Source organism: Hyperolius riggenbachi, chromosome 8, assembly GCF_040937935.1.
Source record: "Hyperolius riggenbachi isolate aHypRig1 chromosome 8, aHypRig1.pri, whole genome shotgun sequence".
Taxonomy (NCBI): domain Eukaryota; kingdom Metazoa; phylum Chordata; class Amphibia; order Anura; family Hyperoliidae; genus Hyperolius; species Hyperolius riggenbachi.
This window is the reverse complement of record NC_090653.1, coordinates 224,065,989-224,092,677: the sequence shown is the minus strand read 5'-3', so window position 1 is coordinate 224,092,677 and position 26,689 is coordinate 224,065,989. Positions and strand designations below refer to the sequence as shown.

At 44.2% G+C, this 26,689-nt stretch overlaps 1 protein-coding gene across 1 annotated transcript; it reads left to right on the top strand.

Moving 5' to 3' along the window:
* The first annotated feature begins 4,072 nt into the window (after window positions 1-4,072).
* Window positions 4,073-26,290, top strand: LOC137528466 (caveolin-2-like). Its single transcript, XM_068249754.1, has 3 exons — window positions 4,073-4,428; window positions 23,605-23,792; window positions 25,967-26,290. Exons 1-3 carry the CDS (start codon window positions 4,279-4,281, stop codon window positions 26,121-26,123), a joined length of 495 nt encoding a protein of 164 aa, XP_068105855.1. The 5' UTR covers window positions 4,073-4,278; the 3' UTR covers window positions 26,124-26,290.
* The last annotated feature ends 399 nt before the right edge of the window (window positions 26,291-26,689 follow it).

Sequence of the window (26,689 nt, the reverse complement as noted above, 5' to 3'; positions counted from 1 at the left end):
GGTTCCTGGGCACAACCCTAACGAGCGACCTAAGGTGCGCGCAGAACACCACCAAAATCCAGAAGAAGGCTCAACAGAGACTATTCTTCTTGCGCCAATTGAAAAAATTTGGTATGCCTCAGAAGCTGCTGTCCAGCTTCTACACTGCCACTATTGAAGCTACTCTTTGTTCCGCCATTATCGTGTGGTATGCAAGAGCAACCGTTAGCGACAAGTACAAGCTTCAAAGAGTTATCAGCTCAGCGGAAAGGATCATCGGCTCTCCTCTGCCGCCGCTAGACCTCCTCTACACCACCAGAATGAAAACAAGGGCTAGCAGGATCTCCCAGGACCCATCCCACCCAGGCTGCTGCTTCTTTAAGCTCCTCCCATCAGGCCGACGCTACAGGACCACCCGCCCTAAGACTAACAGGCGTAGGGACACCTTTTTTCCCCAAGCAGCCCTCCTGCTGAACTCCTGCCTCTCGTCGGCAAGCCAGTCGCTCAGGCCAACTTAGCCAATCAGCCTGGTCAAGGCACACTGTGCCAGGGCCTGTAAAGAACCAGCTATCACCCTGGTGCTCTTCTTGGACTCTTTCATCTAACTTACTTATTCATAGACCGTTAAAAATGTGTAGGCACTGCCTGTCTCATTGTACTATTGCCTGTCTTGCTTGTATTATTGCTATTCTCTATGACTGTCTCGCTTGTTATGTTTGTTATGCTTATGTTACTGTCTATTGTCTGTTGCCATTGCCATGTGTACCACAACCAATTCCGGGTTCGACTTGGCGAAATAAATGATTCTGATTCTAATTCTGAAATGCAAATCAGTTGCTATCTTTTATTTAAGGTTATTTTTTCGATTTTCCTTTTGATGTGCTATCTGCCACTGTTAAAATAAACCTACCATTGAATGATACTGTTCTGAGACTTTTCATTTCTTTGTCATTGGACAAACTTACAAAATCAGTGAGGGGGTCAAATAATTATTTCCTCCACTGTATAATATATAAGGCAGATCTCCCTGTATATATATTGTATACACTAAGGGGGGATCTGCCTATATATACACTAAAGGGGAGATCTGCCTACATATACAAGGCTAGTAGCCTATATAGACTAAGGGGGTATCTGCCTATTATAGGCAGACCCCCCCCCCCTTAGTGTATATAGGCTACTAGTCTTGTACCTTAGTGCATATAGGCTACTAGTCTTGTAGGCAGATCCCCCTGTAGTGTATATATAGGCAGACTCCCCCCCTTAGTGTGTGAGTATACTATATATATATATATATATATATATATATATATATATATATATATATATATATATATATATATATATATATATATATATACAGTGGCTTGCAAAAGTATTCGGCCCCCTTGAAGTTTACTGCCACGTAATGTGACAAAATGTGGAAATGTGACAAAATGTGGAAAACTTCAAACATCAATCAATTTTATTGGAATCCCACGTGAAAGACCAATACAAAGTGGTGTACACGTGAGAAGTGGAACGAAAATCATACAGGATTCCAAAACATTTTTTATAAATCAATAACTGCAAAGTGGGGTGTGCGTAATTATTCAGCCTCCTGAGTCAATACTTTGTAAAACCACCTTTTGCTGCAATTAACGCTGCCAGTCTTTTAGGGTATGTCTCTACCAGCTTTGCACATCTAGAGACTGAAATCCTTGCCCATTCTTCTTTGCAAAACAGCTCCAGTCAGATTAGATGGACAGAATTTGTGAACTGCAGTTTTCAGATCTTGCCACAGATTCTCGATTGGATTTAGATCTGGACTTTGACTGAGCCATTCTAACACATGGATATGTTTTGTTTTAAACCATTCCATTGTTGCCCTGGCTATATGTTTAGGGTCGTTGTCCTGCTGAAAGGTGAACCTCCGCCCCAGTCTCAAGTCTTTTGCAGACTCCAAGAAGTTTTCTTCCAAGATTTCCCTGTATTTGGCTCCATCCATCTTCCCATCAACTCTGACTAGCTTCCCTGTCCCTGCTAAAGAGAAGCACCCCCAGAGCCTGATGCTGCCACCACCATATTTGACAGTGGGGATGGTGTGTTCTGAGTGATGTACAGTGTTAGTTTACCGCCACACAAAGCGTTTTGCATTTTGGCCAAAAAGTTCCATTTTGGTCTCATCTGACCAGAGCACCTTCTTCCACATGTTTGCTGTGTCCCCCACATGGCTTGTGGCAAACTGCAAATGGGATTTCTATGCTTTTCTGTTCACAATTGCTTTCTTCTTGCCACTCTTCCATAAAGGCCAACTTTGTGCAGTGCACGACTAATAGTTGTCCTATGGACAGATTCCCCCACCTGAGCTGTAGATCTCTGCAGCTCATCCAGAGTCACCATGGGCCTCTTGATTGCATTTCTGATCAGCGCTCTTCTTGTTCAGCCTGTGAGTTTAGGTGGACGGCCTTGTCTTGGTAGGTGTACAGTTGTGCCATACGCCTTCCATTTCTGAATGATCACTTGAACAGTGCTCCGTAGGATGTTCAAGGCTTTGGAAATCTTTTTGTAGTCTAAGTCTGCTTTAAATTTCTCAATAACTTTATCCCTGACTTGTCTGGTGTGTTCTTTGGACTTCATGGTGTTGTTGCTCCCAAGATTCTCTTAGACAACCTCTGAGGCCGTCACAGAGCAGCTGTATTTGTACTGACATTAGATTACACACAAGTGCACTCTATTTAGTCATTAGCACTCATTAGGCCATGTCTATGGGCAACTGACTGCACTCAGACCAAAGGGGGCTGAATAATTACGCACACCCCACTTTGCAGTTATTGATTTGTAAATGTTTGTAATCATGCATGATTTTTAATCCACTTCTCACGTGTACACCACTTTGTATTGGTCTTTATTGGCAATATATGCTTTTGTAACTGTTATCCTATCTATGCTTGATACATACATAATATGGTGGGTCGGGCGGGAATCTGCCTAACTCACAGGGGATCTGGTAGCCTAAGCCTATATATATATATATATATATATATATATGTATATATATATATATATATATATATATATATATATATATATATATATAGGCTTAGACTACAAGATCCCCTTAGTTAGGCAGATTCCTGCCCGACTCCCCCTATCATGCATGTATGTATCAAGCATAGATAGGATAACAGTTACAAAACCATATATTGCCGTTGGGGTCCTGGGGATTGGGAACGGAGCCTTACTTTTGCTGGTCACTTGGGTGAGGAGATGATCAGGTCTCGACTTGAGTCTCGAGGACAGTCACAGGCAGGCAACTAGGGCAGGGCAGGGTGGCTGGTACACGTTCTGCGCGCTTCTGTGGTCGAGCGCGGGGCGGAGTCTCATACTGCCTCCATGAGACAGCGCCGCAGCCGTTGCTGGTCTTCGCCCCCATCACCCATAGTGGCACCAGTGGGCGGAGCCAGAGGGAGACTCGTCTCAAACCACGCAACCAAGCTGGAGCCCGCAGCCGCCGCAGCAGTAAGCACATATGATGCATTAACAATATGCGGCCGGGTGGCAGGAGCGTGGCGCGGCGCCCCCCCCCTGGAAGCCGGCAGCCCGGTGCCAGATCGCTCCAGTCGCTCAGGTCAAAGGCCGGCCGTGGGCCCCACCAGCCAGCCCCTGTGCCCCCTCCCCAACATTTGAAACTGGAGCTGCCACTGGTAATTGCGTGTCCAGACAATAAGTTGGGTGCCCAATTTGGATAGTAGCTGATTGGCTTCTTTGTAGGGAGTAGCAATTACAAATAGCAATCGTTTTGGGCAACAGGATTAGTGTTAGGTGTTACGAGGGCAAAGCTAGTGTTGGGCAGTGGGGGTTAGTGTTAGGCACTAAAAGCGGGATTAGTGTGAGAATGGGGGCTGGTTAAGTCTATAGTAAAATATCAGTAATATAAATTGCCAATATTTTTACTATTGCCGCAATTATACGTACTCTGATAATCCAGCACAGCTGGGGTGCCTGTGAGCTAGAGTCACTGTATTTATATTTCATAGTGACAGTTGGGTCTGGCATGTCACGGAAAAGTGTCATTCCTTACGGGGAGGGAGAGAGGCTCTGAAATATTATCCACAGCAGCTCTGACAGGGCAGACGGAGGGAGGCTGTGGAATCAGAGCTGGCCAGTGACAAGAAACAAGGGGAGATACTAGGTTCGTTTTGAAAAGTCACCTGACAAATTAATAAGCACTTGGCCCGGGCCTGCACCCACCTAAGATATTCCGACACAAGTTGACTGGACTCAGATCGGCAGTGCGGTTCCTAGACTTCATCTGACATGATTCCTGATCAATATCTCATCGAATGTCCAATGGATACAGACAAGGATGAGAAATACCTGCAAAGTCCAGCAAACACCACCGTTTATATGGACGCCCCTGAAAGACCAGATGTACGGGATCCACGGGGGATCAACAAGCATCTCAAGGTACCTCTATGTGCGTTGTTTTACGCCTGAGTCTGTATACACAGTATACAATGGCATGCACTGGCGAAAGCCTTCCACACACACTATGTGGTTCTCAGTAGAGGCGGTCTATCAGGGCCACACCTGCTAATAATCTAGCCTGTGTACAGTGGCCCACAATTCCCCTTGGATGTGTTGGTGAGAGATCAGACTGGTGGATCGTCTCAGCCCAATACAGGACAAGGGCATCGTTCTCCTACTCACCTGATTGCTAGCAACGTGTTTATAGCCAATTGCTTTATTCCTGCCTATTTCAGCATGATCCTGAATCCTCAGTTCCCCATCCCCTGTGCATAGTATAATATATACAGCTTGAGCTAAGGCAAGCATGCACAATTATCACTGGCTGCTGGGCAGACTGTCGCTCAAAATTATAAAGATTGACTATTTCAGTTGTCAATGATGAATATCCGCTTACAACTTTGGGTTCTGGGTATTTAAAGGGAACCTGAAGGCTTTGTTCACATCTAATATCACAATCGCTAAGGCCAGCGTCTTGCGATTTTGTGAAAGTTTTTTTCCCCCTCCACTCCACTGCGCGCTACGATTTTGAATAAAGTGCTTTTTTTCTAAGCACTTTTGCAGAGCGATTCTATTTTTTCACTTCCTGACGTTAGTCAGGAAGTGAACTTTTTCACCCGGAAATGAATAAATACAATGTATTTATTCATGAAAGCACTAATGCAATTGCCACACAAGCAATTCTGTGCGCGTTTTGCGCTTTTCTTTTACCTTCCATTGTAGCAAAATTGCCCCAAAAATGGTGCAGGCACCGCTTTGGTCAGCAGAAAGCAGACAAAGGGCTTGATTCAGTAAACCATGCTAAGTATTAGCACTCCTGTGAAAAGCCCAATATCACGCCTAAAGTTAGTTTAGGCATGATAAATTCACATCGAGCGCAAAAGTCCCGCGTGCAACACCTTGCATGCGCGCACTGCTCCGTGCATATCGCGGTGCGATGGAAACGGCGCACCCGATGCGCCTATAAGGTCGCATTGGGTGCGCGCGAAACGCTCCGTGCGCGGGACTTTGCGCGATGTGAATTTAGTAAACGGTGCTAACCCAGTTAGCACCCTAGTTATCACGCCCAAAGCCTTTAGGCGTGCTAACTGGGTTAGCACCGTTTACTGAATCAAGCCCAAAATGCGCAGATATGAACAGTCCCATAAGGAAACACTGCACAAGCGCTTTTAGGGTGGTTTTGAAAATCGCCAGCGCTAAAAAAATAGCAAAACCACCCTAGGTGTGAACAAGCCTGAAGTGAGAGGGATGTTAAAGAGAACCTGTACTGAGTAAAAATATTTAAAATAAACACATGAGGTAACTTCAAAAGAACATTAAATATTTACCTTGCCATCAGTTCCTCTCAGAAGCGCACCATTTTCTTCTTACAGTGATCCCTTCCAGTTCTGACAATATTTTGTCAGATCTGAAATGTATCAGTTGCTGTCAGTAAAATATCAGTTGCTGTCAGTTATAGCTGAGAGGAAAACTGGTGTACCAGGTAATGTCCATGTTTCCCTATGGCTCAAGTGGGCGATGTTACAGTTTAACTGTGTGCTGACCAGAAAGCTGTTATGGGTAATGGCCATTTTCAAAATGATGGACGGAAAATTCCCTTGATCACAGTGAACAAACAGGACGCGGGACAGGAGAAAGACACTGAGGTGTAGACTACATGGAAGGTAAGTACGACTTGTGTATGCTTATTTTGACTTTTAATTTTCAGTTCAGGTTTTCTTTAAACAATACAAACTGCCTGGCTGTCCTGCTGATTCTCTGCCTTTGAGGCCGGTTTCACCTCAGAAACCAGCATTTTGGATGCGGTGTGATCAGATGATCGCATTGCACTGCAGCATCAAAATGACCGCGGGAATGCATGGCAATATCACTTCTGGCTGCAAGCCAAACAATATATGAGACTCTCTAGCGCTCACTTGCTGTGGTTGATGATAGAATTCAATGGAAGTGTATTGTCCAAATACCCTTCTGCGCATGCAATGCAATGCAAATACATGCAGTGAACAGTTTAAAATATGTGCGGCTCCATAGAGAATGAGAGGATGCATTCCTTTGTGAACTAAGACCCCGGCTTTTAACTTAGCTGTAGGGATAACAGTGGTGCCTGGACGAGTGAATCTGTGAATGCATTTGTTTGGACATTTGCATGCTAGTGTGCAAAGGGTTACTGATTTCAGCTCCATAGATGTTGATGACTTCCAGTCGCTACATGTCACTGCGCATGCTGGACACCAACGCACGGATGCTCCAGTCTCACCCAAGTGGTAAATTAAGGACTTCCAGCACATCGCTCTGCGTAAGTATGAAATGCCCATTCATTGGCGTAGCGTTACCCTGGGACTCGTCCCAATGAACTGTAAAACGAACAGTATGAAAGGCGTTTCAGTGAAATTATATTGTCTGTTGTGCCACGACGCATCAAACATTGCGGTTGATTCACTATAACAAATAAAATACCTTATCAGAGTTAACATGCCTTATCAGTTAACGTCCCTTATCAGAGTTAGCGTGCCTTATCAGAGTAGCATAGCAAGCACTACGAACTTAGGCCTGCTAATTGGAAATGATGAGAGCTCCACTCATCCTGCCCTGAGCCCCCGCGGGTCCAATCACTTTAAAGGACATTATCCCCGCACTTTGATTGGCCCAATAGGCTGCCTGTCAAGTTTCCTGTCAAGTGACAGGCAGCCTATTGAGCCAATCAAAGTGTGGTGATAATGTCCTTTAAAGTGAATGGACCCGCAGGGGCTCAGGGCAGGACGAGCGGAGGTCTCGTCATTGCCAATTAACAGGCATAAATTTGTAGCGCTCGCTATGCTACTCTGATAAGGCATGCTAACTCTGATAATGCATGTTATCTCTGATAAGGCACGCTATTTTTTTTATAGTGAATCAACCCCATAATGTGAAAGGAGCCTTAGGTCTAGGGCCCACTGCAAGGAGCGATTGCTATCACATTTATGCTTGCAGTTTTTGGTGATCTCAAAGCATTTTTAATATAATTATAAGTGCTTTGTTCAGCTTTGTTTTTTCTCTTTAGATCATACATGTCAAACTCCGGCCCGCGGGCCAAATTTGGCCCTTAGAGCCATTAAAATTGGCCCTCAAGTGGTTTCCCCACTTTGCATTATGTTTAGCCCACTCTATACCACCAGGAAAGTGATATTGGAGGTAAAGCCCTAGAACACCAGGGAATCCATATGTGGGAGGTAGGGGGAAAGCAGTAAACACTAGGGAACTGTATAGGGGGTGGTGGAAGTCTCTAGACACCAGGGAACTGTATATGGGAGGAAGAACCACTAGACACCAGAGACCTTTATAACGGAGGAAGGTGGGCAGTAGACATTGAGGTTGGCCCGTGACTAGGTCTCAGTGTACAATTTCGGCCCGCGACTAGGTACCAGAGTACAATTTCGGCCCACTTTGTATCTGAGTTTGACACCCCTGCTGTAGATAGTAAAATTGCTGCAAAACCACTTTTGTACATCGATTGCAAAGCGATTTTTGCAGTGTTTCTTTACTTTGTATTGGTGCAAAAATACACCAAAAATGCTGCAGGACCCGCAATTTTGGGAAATCACAATCTGTGGAAACACCTTCATTGACTTTAATTAGCCCAGTACTTTTGGAATTGCCGGTGACTACGAAACAGCCGAAACAGCTCCTATGGGCCTGGTTGTTAGTTTGAGAATCTTACTGAGCAACAGTAAGGCCTGGAACCCACTACAAGTCGCAAAACACTATCACAATCACTAGCGTTTTGTAAAGCAATTTCGTGAGCGTTTTCCAGCGATTTTGGTGACAATTTTAAAAAGTGTAAGGCTACATACCACTTGAGATAAAAGTCTTTGGAAATGAAAGATCACAGACCAGTTTTACCCCATTCCATGTAGTATGAGAGCCATACTCTACACAGTCTATTCTATTGAGCTGAACTTCTCATCAGATAAAAACCTTTGCAAGATGCTGGCCACAAAGATGCTGTACACATTAAACAGATCAGTATCTGCAAAAGATCCGTTCCTGCAAAAGATCTGTTCCTGCAAAATGCATTAATAATCTATGATATCTGCAGATCCTCATACACACCTTGTTTAAAGGATACCACAGCCCACAGGCTGTGGTAAAATAAATGCAGCATGGTGTAGGGGGAAAAAAAGGACATACTCACCGCTCCCCTCGCTCCCAGCCGTCGGGTCCCGCTCGTCTGCTACAGCTCCCGGTACCGGCCGACTCTTCTGACCCGTGACCCGGACATACTGCGCTGCGCATGCGCAGTATGTCCAATCATCTTCCCTTCTGCCGTCGCATCATGATGGCAGAAGATCGGACACTCCCCCGCCTCCTCCCTGCCCAGCGTGTGCGCTCTACTAATCAAGCTAGCGTGACATGCTAGCTGGAGGCTGGGAGCAGCGATTTGGAGAGAACGGAGGGGGAGTGAGTTGGGATGGACGGGAAGCGGGCACTTATTATGAAAGTGTTTTTGACTGATCGCAATTACCTTTTTTTTAACATTGGAATTGCAAGTGCTCTAAAATCACAAAAAAATGCGCTACATGCAACACGTTTTTGTTTTCCCCAAATCGCGAATCGCCAGTGATCGCTGCAGTGAGATCACTGCCATATCCTTTTAATTACTTCAGCGCTTTTCAAGGTGCTAGCGATCGCCAGCAATTCTGAAATCTGCGGAAAACACCTGTAAATTGCCCCAGTGTAAATGGACCCTAAAGCCTGGTACACTCATCCAATTTTGATTGGCCAATTTTACCACCTCTATGTGTACAAAACCTGGTGCACACCATGCAATTTCCTGTCAGATCGACAGATAAAATTGATAATTTCTGACAGGTCTCAAATCAATTTTGTATAGAAGTGATCAAGGAAATCAACTGGAAAAAAGATGAGAAGTCTGAGAGAACCTGTTGGAGATTATCGATTCAACTCATCGATCCTAAGGGAAATTGCATGGTGTGTACAGTAGACAAGATGTACATAGAATTCGGGATCTGTTGGTCCTCATTAAGGTGCATACACACATCAGACCATAGTCTTTGGAAAATGAAAGGTCACAGACCAATTTTAACCCTTCTATGTCGTATGAGAGCCATACCTACACAGTCTATTCTATGGAGCTGAACTCCTCATCAGATAAATATCTTTGCAAGATGCTGCACACAAAGATGCTGTACACATGCAACAGACCAGTATCTGCAAAAGATCTGTTCCTGCGAAAGATCCATTCCTGCAAACCGCATTCATAGTCTATGATATCTGCAGATCTCATACACACCTTGTTTAACAGACTTCATCTGCATATCAGACAATTATCTGCAGATCTGAAGATCCACCCTGGTGGATTTGATCTGCAGATGAATGTCTGTTGAACAAGGTGTGTATAAGGATCTGCAGATATCATAGACTATGAGGCCTAGTGCACACCAGAGCGTTTCGGCTGCGGTTTGCGATCCGCTTGCGGGTGCGGATCCGCTTGGGTACAGTATTTCAATGGGCTGGTGCACATCAGAGCGGGAGGCGTTTTGCAGAAACGCATACTCCCGGGCTGCTGCAGATTTTGGATAGCGGATGCGTTTCTGCCTCAGTGTTAAGTATAGGAAAAACGCAAACCGCTCTGAAAAACGGCACTTCAGAGCGGTTTGCCAGGCGTTTTTGTTACAGTAGCTGTTCAGTAACAGCTTTACTGTAACAATACATGAAATCTACTACACCACAAATGCTTCCCAAAACCGCAAAATGCTAGCTGAAACGCTACAGAAAAATAAGAAAAAGCGTTTCAAAATCTGCTAGCATTTTGCGGATCTGCTAGCGGTTTTTGGTGTGCACCAGGCCTGAATGCATTTTGCAGGAACGGATCTTTTGCAGGAACAGAACTTTTGCAGATACTGATCTGTTGCATGTGTACAGCATCTTTGTGTGCAGCATCTTGCAAAGACTTTTATCTGATGGGGAGTTCAGCTCAATAGATTAGACTGTGTAGAGTATGCTTATATACTACATGGAATGGGGTAAAATTGGTCTGTGATCTTTCATTTTCCAAAGACTATATATAGTCTGATGTGTGTATGAGCCTTTAGGCCCGTATGCAATTCACTTTTTCTCCTGACTTTTCTCTTAGGAGATACATTTTCACCTTCTAGTTACAATAACTTTTCAGCACTCTGCACTTGAAAAAGTACCAAAAAGTAGGTGGAAAAGTACTATCAAAATTATTTTGAGTATTTTCTTACTTGCTGGTGGCTCAAAAGACATTTTATTGCCAAGTTTGTAAATATCACGTAGGAGAAAACTGAAAAAGTGAATTGCATATGGGCCTTAATGTTCAATTTTATGCAAATGTACGCAGCTTGAAAATGGACCAATCAAGGCCCACCCAGGTTTGAACTGATTGGTCTATTTTCAAACGTCATATATTTGCATAAATGTTGACATATTTCTGCATGAACTTGGAAATATTTGCATCTCATTGATCATCCTTAGTTCTCATGCTACACTAAGGAGTTAAAATTGGACAGTGATTAGTCAATCAAAATTTGTACGTGTGTACCAGGCTTTATTTATTGTTCAATTTACGGCTGGTTCAACATGTTGCTTTTGAGACGTTAAATGTCATGCTGCAATCTACCGCCAGGCTTTCGTGAAAGCTTGCAAAAGCCAGTTCTGAATGCTCCCATTCACTTGAATGGGACAGTGCTCAAACTCAAAAACCGTTGCGGCAAAAACGACGCGTTAAACGCTGGCAAACCGTCCGTCTGAACCAGCCCTTACTCTGTGACAGGCTGCAAAAGATGTGTTACTGCCTGATAGTTGTATGATAATAATGTAATGAGCTGCTGTGATGACCAGTTATTATTTCCTATCCTACACTACTGAATAAACTTGTAAGAGCAGAGAAAGGGTGTCCCCAGCTCTCCATACAGCTGCTACGTGTAGCCAGCCCAGGCTGGGAATGCATGCAGGAATGTGCATGGCATCTCTGCATTGCTCTGGAGTCATTGCGTGTCTGACCACTGACTTTGTTTTGTCACATAAAAGCAGATGGGAAAGTACTTATGTACATGATCTCCACAGCGGTATAAACTTGGATGAGCTATTAATGGTTGTACCAAATGAGTAAAAATAGGATTTTCAGCACACAGCGGCCATTAAGCCTAGCGTACATCGAGTTAATTATTTTTTAATAGGGTAGAAATTAGATTTGATATAAATATAGTATCTGAATAAAATATGTGAAAAAAAATGCATCAATCGACGGTTATATGTTTCATTAACTGAATGGGTCCGTTCTGTGGCCCAGTGCACACCAAAAACCTCTAGCAGATCTGCAAAACGCTAGAGGTTTTTGAAGCAGATTTCAGAGCGATTCTAGGCATGTTTTCTAAACTTGCCTAGCGGTTTTTGGAGTGTTTTTGTGTAGCAGATTACAAATATTGTTACAGTAAAGCTGTTACTGAACAGCTAATTTAACAAAAAAGCTTGGAAAGCCGCTCTGATCTAGCTTTTCAGAGCCTTTTCCACTTTCCTATACTTTAACATTGAGGCAGAAACGCCTCAGAAATCTAAAAAATGCTGCAGCCCCCGAGTTTGCGTTTGTGGAAAAAACGAGCCGCTCTGGTGTGCACCAGCCCATTCACTTTCATTAGCCAAGCTGTTTTCCCCCTGCAAGCGTTTTAAAAAACGCTCCAGAACCGCTCTGGTGTGCACCAGCCCTTTATCACACAACTGTGGCAGCAGTGTGGTGTAGTGGTTGGCAAATCTCGGCCTGGACACTATCTACAAGGAGTTTGTATGTTCTCCCTGTGTCTGTGTGGGTTTCCTCTGGACACTTTGGTTTCCTCCCACAGCCTCAAAAACATACAGATATGTTAATTGGCTTCCCCTGTATTGGCCCTAGACTATGATATATACACTACACGATACATACATAGACATATGACTATGGCAGGGATGAGATTGTGAGCCCCTCTTAGGGACAGTTAAGTGACAAAACGATGTACTCTGTACAGCGCTGTGGAAGATGTTTGCACTATGTGAATACTAAATAATAATAATAATACTGATCAGTATCGAGTGGTGCATGCTGGTAAAACAATCATTATAATACCTGATTGATTTTTGATCAGGGAAATATCAACCATGTACAAGGTTTATCAAACATCTCAAAGTGCTTGATGATCTTTAGACCAAAATATCACTTTTTGGACTGTAATGGCCCAAAAAGAATGATATCCATAGCCCCCAGGTGGCTTTAATTTGAGGTCAAGGCAGGTCATTTGGGTGCCCGCTGTTGCCTGGTAATTAGACTTTAATATTAATTGGTGCTACAGTGGTACCCAGTGTATAATTTAGGCACTAGACATATCGCCAAAGAGAAGGTAATGCGCAGGTGGGGAGGGTAAAGCTGCGTACACACGTGAGATAAAAGTCTTTAGAAAAACAACAATTGATCTGCCGAAAATTGTTACATAATAGTTTGATAAAGAAAGTTTTAGGCAGCGCTAAATGTAAAAATATTTAATCACAATCACTGAATAGTCAAATTAGCAATAAATTGACTCAATGGGCATAACCACTAATAGTAAGTGTAATAAAAGTCATGATCATCCACACACCAATCATCTCAATCACCTACTGCAGTAGAAAAAATTAATAAGTGCACTGGTAAAAATATAATAAAATATAAAAATATAAAAAAGGGCAGAAATGTGAAGGATAAGTCCTTAGTAATTAAAGCAGCATAGAATGATTCAAAATACAATCTGATATCTTCAGTATGTATAGCGTAACTGATCCTTGCAGATTCCGCAAAATAGATATAAGTATCTTTGGTGGAGGGTTTCCGCACTCACCAACATGAGGAAGCAAAGTGTACAGCAGAAATGTCCGTAATCAAGAGTAATCTTCGCAAGCTGATACTCACGATCCCCTGGTTGAATAGAATGATAGTTTCCGAAGCCGCTCAATCCAGTGTGTCCCGGCCGGTGACTGCACTGGAGAGTCTGTGACCCACTGAAGATGTCTAAGCAGCGGTGTCGGGTTAGTATGCCCGGCTCCAGTACGGGTGGTGCAGCGTCCCTTGTTCTTACTCCCGGAACGGCTCCCCGGATCTCCGTAGCGTGTAAGTTAGACACACCTCCTTCCTCAAAGGAGGTGTGTCTAACTTACACGCTACGGAGATCCGGGGAGCCGTTCCGGGAGTAAGAACAAGGGACGCTGCACCACCCGTACTGGAGCCGGGCATACTAACCCGACACCGCTGCTTAGACATCTTCAGTGGGTCACAGACTCTCCAGTGCAGTCACCGGCCGGGACACACTGGATTGAGCGGCTTCGGAAACTATCATTCTATTCAACCAGGGGATCGTGAGTATCAGCTTGCGAAGATTACTCTTGATTACGGACATTTCTGCTGTACACTTTGCTTCCTCATGTTGGTGAGTGCGGAAACCCTCCACCAAAGATACTTATATCTATTTTGCGGAATCTGCAAGGATCAGTTACGCTATACATACTGAAGATATCAGATTGTATTTTGAATCATTCTATGCTGCTTTAATTACTAAGGACTTATCCTTCACATTTCTGCCCTTTTTTATATTTTTATATTTTATTATATTTTTACCAGTGCACTTATTAATTTTTTCTACTGCAGTAGGTGATTGAGATGATTGGTGTGTGGATGATCATGACTTTTATTACACTTACTATTAGTGGTTATGCCCATTGAGTCAATTTATTGCTAATTTGACTATTCAGTGATTGTGATTAAATATTTTTACATTTAGCGCTGCCTAAAACTTATTTTATATTCATATCTATGTACTGGGGGTTCTGGGGCTATCCCATTTAGGTGAGCTGCTGATTACTATAGGCGCACTACTGATACTCTTTATTAGTTTGATAAAGATATCAGCAAAAGATATTTGTCTATCAGTCTTTCAAATCCATCTCAGCGGACAGTGGTGTAACTAAGGAGCCTCGGGCCCCAATGTAAGTTTTACATGGGGCCCCAAGCACTCTATTGATGGGAAGTCCCAAAATCTACCAATGATAGTTTCAATGTCAGAGAAGTGTAAACAGAATGAGGCCCCTTTTACAGTGATACATTTTCATTGCGTTGTGTTACCCATTTTTATCGCAGGGTAACGCTATAGCAATGAAAACCTATGGGGCCTTGCATACCTACCACAGTGCGATGCACCAGAAGTAGCACATTTACCGGGAGACGACAACAGCTTGATATCGGCAATGACCTGTGGCGACTGCAAGTCATGTAAGTCTATGGCTCAGCAAATATTTTAAACTGTTTATCGATCGCATGGAAGTGTATTTTGACAATACACTTCCCTGCACTTCCTATTTCCGCCACAGGAAATGAGCGCTAGAGAGCCTCACTTCTTGTTTGGCTTGCAGCCAGAAGTGAAATTACCACGCATTGCTGTTGCGGTGCGATACAAAGACGCTGGTTTCTAGTGTGAAACCGGCCTACAGCCTAAGGAAAAGCTAATAAGGTGGATGAAGGAGGGCTCCTTGAGTCCAGGGGTCACAACTTATTGCTTCACCACTGCCAGTGAATCTGGTCTGCCACTGATAGATTGTTAAGCAAGGTGTGTATGATATTAAGGAGAGATAACTCATGAGAAAACTTTTGTGAATCAACTCCAAGGAGAGATAAGGACAGACAAATCATCAGGTAAAGAGACTCTGAAGTTTCATTTTTTTACCTGCTTTTCTTATATAATCTTCTTCAACATGATTGTCCTGGTAGAATCGCTGCATCCCCGCGGCAGATGGCTGATTTATTACCTAGAAATAGCCCTGCAAAGCTCCCGGGATCGCAGAGCTTTACTCCCTAGAAGAGGCAGAGATTTAGGCTGTAGCTCTGCCTCCTCCACAGTCAATCTCTGCGGGTTGCCGCCTCTCCCCGCCCCTCTCAGTCTTCTTTCACTGAGAGGGGCGGGAAGGAGGCGGAGATCCATGAAGATTGATAGTGGAGAGGCAGAGCTACAGCTCAAAGCTCTGCCTCTCCGGGGCAGCAAGATCTGCGACCTGCAGTCGTGGAACTTTGCAGGTCGCTTTCTCTATAATAAATCAGTCTTCTGCCGTGGAGATGCGGCGATTCTACTAGGGATATCATGCTGAAGAGGATTATGTAAGAAAAATAGGTAAAAAAAATGAGACTTCAGAGTCTCTTTAAGGAGAGGAAAATCATGAGTTTAGTCAAACAAGAAGAAATAAACCATCAGTTAAAGTGGTATAAAACCCAGCATTTTTTCTTTGCTCTAAAAGATTATTCACTGCATATAATTTACTACCACAATTTTTTTTTAGCAGAACAGCATTCAAAGGGTTAAAATACAGGACTTACCGTATTTTCCGCCGTATAAGACGCACTTTTTCTCCCCCACAAATAGGGAGAAAAAGTCCCTGCGTCTTATACGGCAAAGGCAGGGAATCTCCAACTTGCGAATGCCCGCCGATATGAACCGCCGACTCGACACCATTGGGGATTCCCTGCCTGTGTGTGCGTTCGCTGTGCCTGGCTCCCCTGCGTGCTTAAGGTGTCCCCCTCTAATTTCCTCCTGCCCCCTCCATGTGTGAATCTCCCCGGTGCCCGCCCTCCCCCCCCCCCCCCCCCCGCGCGTGTCTCCGATATCTAGCCTTCCTCTCTCCTGGTCTGCAGCTGCAGCGGCTTACCTCATATATGCCGCCGGGAAGACTGCAGACACCCGGCTACTCCATGTGTTCCCTCTACTGCGCGGCTTGTACTGATTGCGTCATCAGTACAAGCCGCGCAGTAGAGGGAACACATGGAGTAGCCGGGTGTCTGCAGTCTTCCCGGCGGCATGTATGAGGTAAGCCGCTGCAGCTGCAGACCCGGAGAGAGGAAGACTAGATATCGGAGACACACGCGCGGGGGGGGGGGGAGGGTGGGCGGGCAACGGGGAGATGCACACATGGATGGAGGGGGCAGGAGGAAATTAGAGGGGGACACCACACAGGGGAGCCAGGCACATGCCACAAGGGGGGAAACAAGACTGATGAGAGGGACACAGGAGGACACATGGGGAGGACACAGACTGACACAGGAGGACACATGGGGAGGACACAGGAGGACACATGGGGAGGACACAGACTGACACAGGAGGACACATGGGGAGAGGGACACAGGAGGACACATGGGGAGAGGGACACAGGAGGACACATGGGGAGGACACAGACTGACACAGGACGACACATGGGGAGAGGGACACAGACTGACACAGGAGGACACATGGGGAGAGGGACACAGACTGACACAGGACGACACATGGGGAGAGGGACACAGGAGGACACATGGGGAGAGGGACACAGATTGACACAGGAGGATACATGGGGAGACTGACACAGAAGGACACATAGGGAGAGGTGCACAGGAGGACACATGGGGAGACTGACCCCGGAGGACACATGGGGAGAAGGGGCAGTCAGGACACATGTGGGAGACAGGCAGACAAGGTGCACATGGGGAGAAGGGACACACAGGACACATATGGGAGACAGGACACATGGGGAGACGGACACAGGAGGACATATGGGGAGAAGGGGCAGTCAGGATACATGGGAGAAACAGGACACAGAGGGAGACAGGCAGACAGGGTACACATGGGGGAGACAGGCAGAGAGGTACTCATGGGGAGAAGGGGCACACTGGACACATAGAAAAACACATGGGGCATACAGCAGGACAGATGGGGCACACAGGAAGAGACATGAGGTACACAGGAGCACACAACATGTACAAGACGCTCCTGGAACATGGACACACCAGGTTTAGTATTTTTTTCCTGGTTTTTGCCCTCTAAATTTGGGTGCGTCTTATATTCCGGAGCGTCTTATACGGCGCGAAATACGGTAATTTTTCAATAGCAAGCTCCCAGCAGGGAGATCCCATCTGTACTGGTGATAACATTATCTTGTTTACATTTCTCTCTGCTACAATTAAGTAACCACATTTACTGACTGTGCAGAAACTTCTAATGTGTCCAGATCACAGACAATCTCAGAAATCATTACTGGGTACATTGCAATATAAATACACCAGTTATGAATAAAATGCATTGGCAGCTTTCAGAGCAAATAAAAATGCACTTTGGGAACTTGTTATTTCTAGATTAATAATAGTACTTATGCACAAAAGCACATATGATAATTGTATGGGATATAAAAAGTAACAAAATACATATTTATTGAATATTATGTCAGAGTTTAATACCGCTTTAAGGAGAGATATATCATAGGGTGACCATATTTTGATTTCCAAAAAAGAGGACGATCACAACAGCATGTGGGCGTGGTCATGGGTGGGGCCAAATATACAAGACCTTAGCAGTGTGCTGTTCAACTTCGTGGGCATGGAGGGACGTTTTTTTTTTCCAGACCACATGGCGGAGGGCCGGCCAACCACAAAATGCAATCAGATTCGCAGAAGAATTTCCCACAAAATGCAATGAGATTGGCAGCAGATTTCCCCACAAATGTGCGGACAAGGTATATGTCCGCAGTATAGGTTAGATAGGAATATGGCCCCAGTATAGGTTAGATAGGAATATGGCCCCAGTATAGGTTAGATAGGAATATGGCCCCAGTATAGCTTAGAATCTCAGGCCCTTATGCTCCCACAGGCTGGCCACACAGCAGAGTGACTTCATTGCTAACTCAGGCCCTTATGCTCCCACAGGATGGCCACACAGCAGTGACTTCACTGCTAACAACTCAGGCCCTTATGCTCCCACAGGCTGCCCACACAGCACCAGCGTGACTTGAATCAATTTCACTGACACTGACAGACTGAACTCAGGGCTCAGGCTGTGCTGCTGAGCTGCTCCCTCAGGTCACACACAAACAGCACCAGTGATCAGCCCAACACTGCGAGCCCAAGCAGCAGAAGAACCGTTTGCAGAGAATCTCTGCAAATGGTTTTTCTGCCTTGGGCTCGCTGTATTCGGCTCATCTCAGCCTCAGTGGATCTCTGCAAGCTGTTCTTCTGCCACTGACTCGCAGTGTTCGGCTCATCTCAGCCTCAATGGATCTCTGCAAGTGTGTTCGGCTCTCCGGACAGATCAAATATCCGGGAGGACAGTCCGGACAGGTCTGAAAAAGTGGACCTGTCCGGGCAAAAGAGGACACATGGTCAGCCTAATATATCATAATCTAAGTCATTTAAAGAGACACTGAAGGGAAAAAAATGATATAATGAATTGGTTATGTAGTACGGATAATGACTAGAACATTAGTAACAAAGAAAATATTATCATACTTTTATTTTAAGTTATATCGTTTTTTTTGTTTTGTTTTTATAACATTGCATTATTCTCTAATATTTGCAGTTTACACACTACTCAGCATTCTAAATGATTTTACAGAGCAGGCTAGTGAACTTTTGAACTGTCCTCTGCAGAAAAAAAACAATACAGTGACTGACACTTGAGATAATAAGCTTCAGAAGACAGAGCACTCTGCGACTTTGAAAATCGTGGAGCTCAGTGGCTCTTTTGCATAGATAACAACTGGAGTTTTTTAACTCGTCCTGTATTGGAAACAATATTAGACTTATGCTGGGAATACACAGTAAGTTTTTGCGGCTCGATTCTGCCGCCCGATAGATTCCCCGCTCAGTTCCGCGGGTGATTCTCTTATCTTCCACTCGTTTTCCTTATCTTTTTCCACTGTCCCCATGCGGAATTGAGAGCGGAATCGATTCGGCGGGTGATCGGACATGTCGGAAATTATCAATCGAGCCATCTAAATGGCTCAATCGAGCGGCAAAAACTTACTGTGTATTCCCAGCATTGTGTCTCTGCTCCTAATGTTTTGTTTCTCAGCTGTACTAAACATACAAATCATTATATTCACTACTACACCAAGCGTCACATGCTAATCATGTGATGCTTGGTGTAGTGGAACGCACACGCAGCCCAGAGGAGACAGAGGGATCAGCGTGCTTCTGAGCCGCTCGCTATGCGCCGGCCAGAAGTGAAGAGGGGAGGACATACTGCGCACACAGGACGCAGTATGTCCGGGTCAAGGATCAAGCAAGTCGCCGGACACCAGGATGTATATTACACTAACGGCGGCAGATGGAGGGGGCAGGAGGAGGTGTTGGTATGTACTTTTAACCCCCCACACACTCCAGCTATCATTTTTACCAGAACCTTCCGGTTCTGGTATCCTTTAAGGAGATATAAATTGTGACTTAATAAGGGGCCTGATGCATGAAAACCCAGTAATATTGTTGTGCACAATGTGGGGAGGTGTGTAGTCCAGAGGAGTCCCCAAGACTTCCTATGGATACAGGAAAAACACACAGAGAGACCAGGAGCCCCTCATGGTATAGTGTATTAATGTCAAGTTCTGGATAAATAAGTGATGAGGTACACACACAGGTGGGTTGCAAGACCAGCAAACACAGTATAAAAATTAGTGAGGAAATCCCGTCCCCACTCAGGTTCTTTGCCTTAAAAAAATAACCATGGATGTCATAAATATAAAATGGCTTACCTCTAAGAAGAAGGGGCAACGCCAATATAAGAAAGTAATATTAATAATCAAACACAAACGGTTGTTGCCCCTGGGCAGCATCCGCCCAAGGCCTGGACCTTTACAAAAATCTGGCCCTGGCACTGCTCACTGGACACCCCTACAGCTTTTCTGGGTTTACTGCAATTGCACCTACAGTGGCTTGCAAAAGTATTCGGCCCCCTTGAAGTTTTCCACATTTTGTCATATTACTGCCACAGGCATGAATCAATTTTATTGGAATTCCACATGAAAGACCAATACAAAGTGGTGTACATGTGAGAATTGGAACGGAAATCATACATGATTCCAAACATTTTTTACAAATCAATAACTGCAAAGTGGGGTGTGCGTAATTATTCATCCCCCTTTGGTCTGAGTGCAGTCAGTTGCCCATAGACATTGCCTGATGAGTGCTAATAACTAAATAGAGTGCACCTGTGTGTAATCTAATGTCAGTACAAATACAGCTGCTGTGTGACAGACTTGAGGTTGTCCAAGAGAATATTGGGAGCAACAACACCATGACGTCCAAAGAAGACACCAGACAGGTCAGGGATAAAGTTATTGAGAAATTTAAGGCAGGCTTAGGCTACAAAAAGATTTCCAAAGCCTTGAACATTCCACGGAGCACTGTTCAAGCGATCATTCAGAAATGGAAGGAGAACACTCCACATCACTCTGAACACACCATCCCCACTGTCAAATATGGTGGTGGTAGCATCATGCTCGGGGGGTGCATCTCTTCAGCAGGGACAGGGAAGCTGTTCAGAGTTGATGGGAAGATGGATGGAGCCAAATACAGTGCAATCTTGGAAGAAAACCTCTTGGTGTCTGCAAAAGATTTGAGACTAGGGTGGAGGTTCACCTTCCAGCAGGACAACGACCCTAAAAATAAAGACAGGGCAACAATGGAATGGTTTACAACAAAACATATCCATGTGTTAGAATGGCCCAGTCAAAGTCCAGATCTAAATCTAATCGAGAATCTGTGGCAAGATCTGAAAACTGCTGTTCACAAACGCTGTCCATCTAATCTGACGGAGCTGGAGCTGTTTTGCAAAGAAGAATGGGCAAGGATTTCAGTCTCTAGATGTGCAAAGCTGGTAGAGCCATACCCTAAAAGACTGGCAGCTGTAATTGCAGCAAAAGGTGGTTCTACAAAGTATTGACTCAAGGGGCTGAATAATTACGCACACCCCACTTTGCAGTTATTTATTTGTAAAAAATGTTTGGAATCATGTATCACGTTCCACTTCTCACGTGTACACCACTTTGTATTAGTCTTTCATGTGGAATTCCAATAAAATTGATTCATGTTTGTGGCAGTAATGTGACAAAATGTGGAAAACTTCAAGGGGGACGAATACTGTTGCAAGCCACTGTAAGTCCCACAGGTTGTGTGGATACTGGCAGTTGAACACAACAGTTGGGGGTGAACCCTCTCATCCTAGTAACAGTTGACAATTCCCTGCATTTTCCAATGAAGCCCATGGGCATCTTTAGAGGAGAGAAATACCAGAGTAATCAAAGGAAAACAGAGATCACAGGAAACAAAATAGAGATAGTTTAATAAGGATTGTACTTAGCTTAGGAAATGCAGAGACATGCTTTAGACCTTGATATTTAATACACAGCTTTTCAAAGGGCAGGAAGGATTATCACCAGTTCTTCCAGGTACATTAGTAAAAGGGTACGAAACAACATGACTGTTCTTTCTATCACAGAAAAGAATAAGGTGCCCGAGTCTCTGTAACAGAATAATTCTGCCTATTGTTGCCCATACACTTGTCGATTTTCCTTAGCAGAGTCAAACACAGTGTGGTCAAATTTGCCAGAGATTGATGCCCCAACATGGCCACTAGGTGATAGTTTCGGCTGGAAATTGATTGATTCAGATGGAAAGATCTCCTTTGAAAGGGAGCCACTGGGTGTGCAGCACTAGATTTGCGGCCAATCTATGGACCCCATCTAAAATAGTGCTCCTCCAGGTCCGTGCCGAGTGTCGACAGCTCACCTGTCTGCTGCCGCTCTCCTCCTATCCTATGTCTCTATGCCTGCTGGGGCACCTGTGACCGCACAGCATGTACGTAATCATGTAAAATACATGCCACCGAGTCACGAGGTACAAGCTGAAAGTAAAATATGGAAGGAGTGCGCCGAAAGACAGTTGAGTAGTGATGTAGCGAACATCAGATTTTACAAATGCGAATTTACAGCAAATGTTCAAGAACTGGCCATTTTCGGCAGGCTCCATAGACTTAAAAGGCAGATGAACGGCCGCTGAATTTAGCGGTTAAGAACAAAACCCCCATATGTGCTAGAAACACCGAATGTGAAAGGTTTGTCAAAGAGGACAGTGAGCACGAGGGACATTTTTTTCAAAAAGACCTTGTAGTTTTTCAGAAAACCGATTTTAAAGTTCTTGTTCTGAATGTGGGAAATGTTTTAATTGCCGGTTAAAAGCAAAGCCCCTGGATGTGCTAGTAGCAAAGTAAATGCCGTAAAATGACAAGTATATCAATGTTTTATATATATATATATATATATATATATATACACATACATACACACATGTAGTCCCCGGTTAATGAAGGAGATAGGGACTGTAGGTTCGTTCTTAACCTGAATCTGTTCTTAAGTCAGTACACTGTGCCATCTCTGTCCCCTGTACCTCTTCTGTGCCCCCCTGTGCCTCCAGTGTCCCCCTCTGTGTCACCTCTGCCCCCTGTGCCTGCTTATACAAGTTCAAAAGCCATTTTTTTCTTTGAATTTTTTAAAAATCGATTTTCTCAAAAACTATTTTCTTTTTACTTGTTCCCATGGAAACACAGAATCCATGCCGTTTGTTAGTATACATTTAAATGCGGTAATGACAGTTAATGTATTTACACATTTACATGTATATGTTTATGATCACAAATCCTTTTTTTTTATTTGAAATCTTAAAATCGATTTTCTCAAAAACTATTAGGTCTTTTTTGAAAAAAAAAAAAAGTGTTTACATTGTAGCCACTGATCACCTTTATAATCTATGGGGGCTTTGCTATTAACGTTAAAGTCTAATCCGTGATCACGGATTTTGCAGGCAATCACAGATTAATCCAAGTAAAATTCGTAAGTCCGTTTCAAATCCGGGTCACAATCACGGCTTATCCAGATTTTGGGACTGCCGTGGCCGGATTTATTCGAATCCGTGATTGGGGGTATGCAAGCATCACTGTCAGCCCGCATGGTCCATGGTATAATACAATAGCATCACTGTCAGCCCGCATGGTCCATGGTATAATACAATAGCATCACTGTCAGCCCGCATGGTCCATGGTATAATACAATAGCATCACTGTCAGCCTGCATGGTCCATGGTATAATACAATAGCATCACTGTCAGCCCGCATGGTCCATGGTATAAGGGGGCTCTGAGGGACATGCGCTTACAGCATAGAGTTATTCTCAGTGATCTCTTTACCATTAGTATTTATCTAGTAGTTATTCCTTTGTATGGTCATTTAATTTTGATTATTTGGGGCTTTCTTGTTGCAGGTAGATTTTGCAGATGTCCTGGCAGAACCAGCATCATTTCACAGCTTTGATAAAGTTTGGACCTGGAGTGATATCTTGTTTGAGTCCTCTAAGCTTTGGTGCTACCGAATCATCTCCGTGGTGTGTGCTGTTCCAGTGTCCCTGATCTCCGGCATCATCTTCGCTCTGCTGGGCTGCATCCACATATGGTAAAGATGCCATGTCTTATCATGTGACATTTATACAAGTAGAAGCTAGACCTGCACAGATCAGAACTGGAATTTGCATTGGATTGAGTCAGGGTGCGTAACTAGAGTTTAGTGGGCCCCCCAGCAAGTATTTTGATGGGGACCCCCTCCCATAATGCAAAAAAAAAACCAAACAATAATAGCCTTTGTGTATGTCTGTGTAACCCCCCCCCCCCCCCCCCCCCTTTGGATTTCTTGTTAGGGCTTATACATACTCTCATTTACTGTTGCCCTTAAAGAGACACTGAAGTGAAAAAAAAATATGATATTGTGATTTGTATGTGCAGTACAGCTAAGAAATAAAACATTAAGATCAGATACATCAGTCTAATTGTTTCCAGCACAGGAAGAGTTAAGAAACTCCAGTTGTTATCTCTATGCAAAAAAGCCATTAAGCTCTACGACTTTCAAAGTCGTGGAGAGGGCTGTTATCTGACTTTTATTATCTCAACTGTTATTGAACTATTTACTTTTTCTCTGCCAGAGGAGAGGTCATTAGTTCACAGGCTGCTCTGAAAGAATCATTTTGAATGCTGAGTGTTGTGTAATCTGCACATATTATAGAATGATGCAATGTTAGAAAAAACACTATATACCTGAAAATAAAAGTATGAGAATATTTTCTTTGCTGCTAAACTTCTAGTAATTATTCATAGTACACAACCAATTCATTATATCATCTTTTTTTTTTTCGCTTCAGTGTCTCTTTAACAAGACACAGGAAATAGCAGTAGTTGTATATCAGTAAATTTACAGATATTCTACTACCTAATTGATATAATGAAATATCTGTAATATTTGCTGATATTTCACTATGACCTAACCTCTTTCTACTTTCACACAGAACCCCCAGTGGTGCCTAAACTTAATCACCCTACTGGTGGTGCCTAACCTTAACCACCCCACTGGTGGTTCCTATTGTTAACCTCCCCCTGGTGGTGCCTAACTTCAACACCCCCTGGTGGTGCCTAACCTTTAACCCCCCCAATGGTGCCGTATCTTAACCCCTCCCGAGTGGGCAACTAACCTAAACCCTTCCTACTTTACCCTCCTTCCACCCCCCTCGACCCTAAACCCCTATGAGCGGGAGCCGGGTCCGCTATGCAAACTGAGGCTACTTTTAGTCTGTGCCTGTATTTTATTGCACTCCACATAGCTGTTCCGATCATGGGGTACATTTGATATCCCTATTGTGCAGAGAAATACGTTTACTCAATATCTTCCATCGCACTGTGACAGATGACAGGGAACTCTAATGTAAAACACTTCAGCTTTGCACTGGTTATTTAGGGATAAGCTATCGGGACTCTTAATTGATCATCATCATCAAGGCAGGCTGTACACCTTTTCCCCCCGGCCATTTTTCTTGTGCTGCTTTCCTTAGCCACCCCCTTCCCCTGAGCAGCAGCTCCTCTAGGCTGGAGCTTGTGTGACCTTAGCAGAAAGTTGACCTTGAGCATTAAATGTTAAAGAGAGTCTGAAGCCAGATTAAAAATGGCTTTTTAGCTTCTATTCAGCAGGGGCATGTTTGCCCCTGCTAAAACGCCGCTATCCCACGGCATTACCCCCCAAATCCTCCCTGCTACCTCCGGGGAGCACTTCCGTGTGAGGCAGGGCTATGAGCTGCAGCCCTGCCTCACACGCGTCTATCAGCGGCGGATCTCCGCCTCTCCCCGCCCCTCTGTCTGCCTTCGCTGAGAGGGGCGGGGGAGAGGCGGAGATCCGCCGCTGACAGATGCGTGTGAGGCAGGGCTGCAGCTTATAGCCCTGCCTCACACAGAAGCGCACAGGGGAAGCAAAATCCACGACCAAGAAAGTCGTGGATTTTGTAGGGGGGATTTGGGGGTGAAAGACCCCTCGTTATGCCGCTGGATAGCGGCGTTTTAGCAGGGGCAAACATGCCCCTGCTGAATATAAGCTAAAAAGCCATTTTTAATCTGGCTTCAGATTCTCTTTAACCTAATATTTTTTCAGTTTATGCTGTGCCTAAATTAGCATGCAGCGCTTTGAAATGTATGCTCCTGAGATCCACTTCAAGCATCTCGTATGCTTTCTTACTATATATCAAACCTGTTTAGTTTTTATTTAGTCGGAAGAAAAACTAGCCTTCACTCATGTGTCTTTCTTTTGTGCAGGTGCGCCATGCCTTGTATTCAGCTCTGCCATATTTGCATGCCACCCATCCGGACCCTGTGGGCCAGTGTGTTGGACGTATTCTTAGCCCCGCTCTGCACCAGCCTGGGACGTTGCTTAAGTTTCATCTACGTGAATGTGGCCAAGCAGCGGGTGTGATGGACCAATCGCGAGCATCCTAACCAAAGGGGAAACAAATGAAGGATGAACGGCAACAAACTAAGCTTTATGTGATTAAAACTTGAAGAAAACACACCACCCAGAATGTAATGAAGTGCTGGGATTAGATAGAATTAAGAAAAATAAAACATATTTTGTAATATTAATCTCTGTTTTAATGCTGGAAATGCCCAATATCAGAATATACTCATCACATGTTTTTATACCTCCTATAAATTATTAACATATATCCCTCTTCTCTGAAACCGGCGAATATTAGCCGTCATGTGGCCTGCATGAAATGCAATAGCCTATTACTATACTAAAACAGGTTAAGAAGGAAAGAGAAAACGGTAAACAACCACAAAAGAAGTTTTCTTGTATTGGAACGGATTATGTAATCATGATTTGGCAACATTTAATTTGTAATCAAAGATGTACTTTATAGCCCTTATTCCATTCACCTTTTTGCGTAGGAGATAATTTTTCATTCTCTGTTTAACCACTTTAGGATCGTAGGCTTACACCCCCCTAGTGACCAGGCTATTTTTTACAATTAAGGCCAC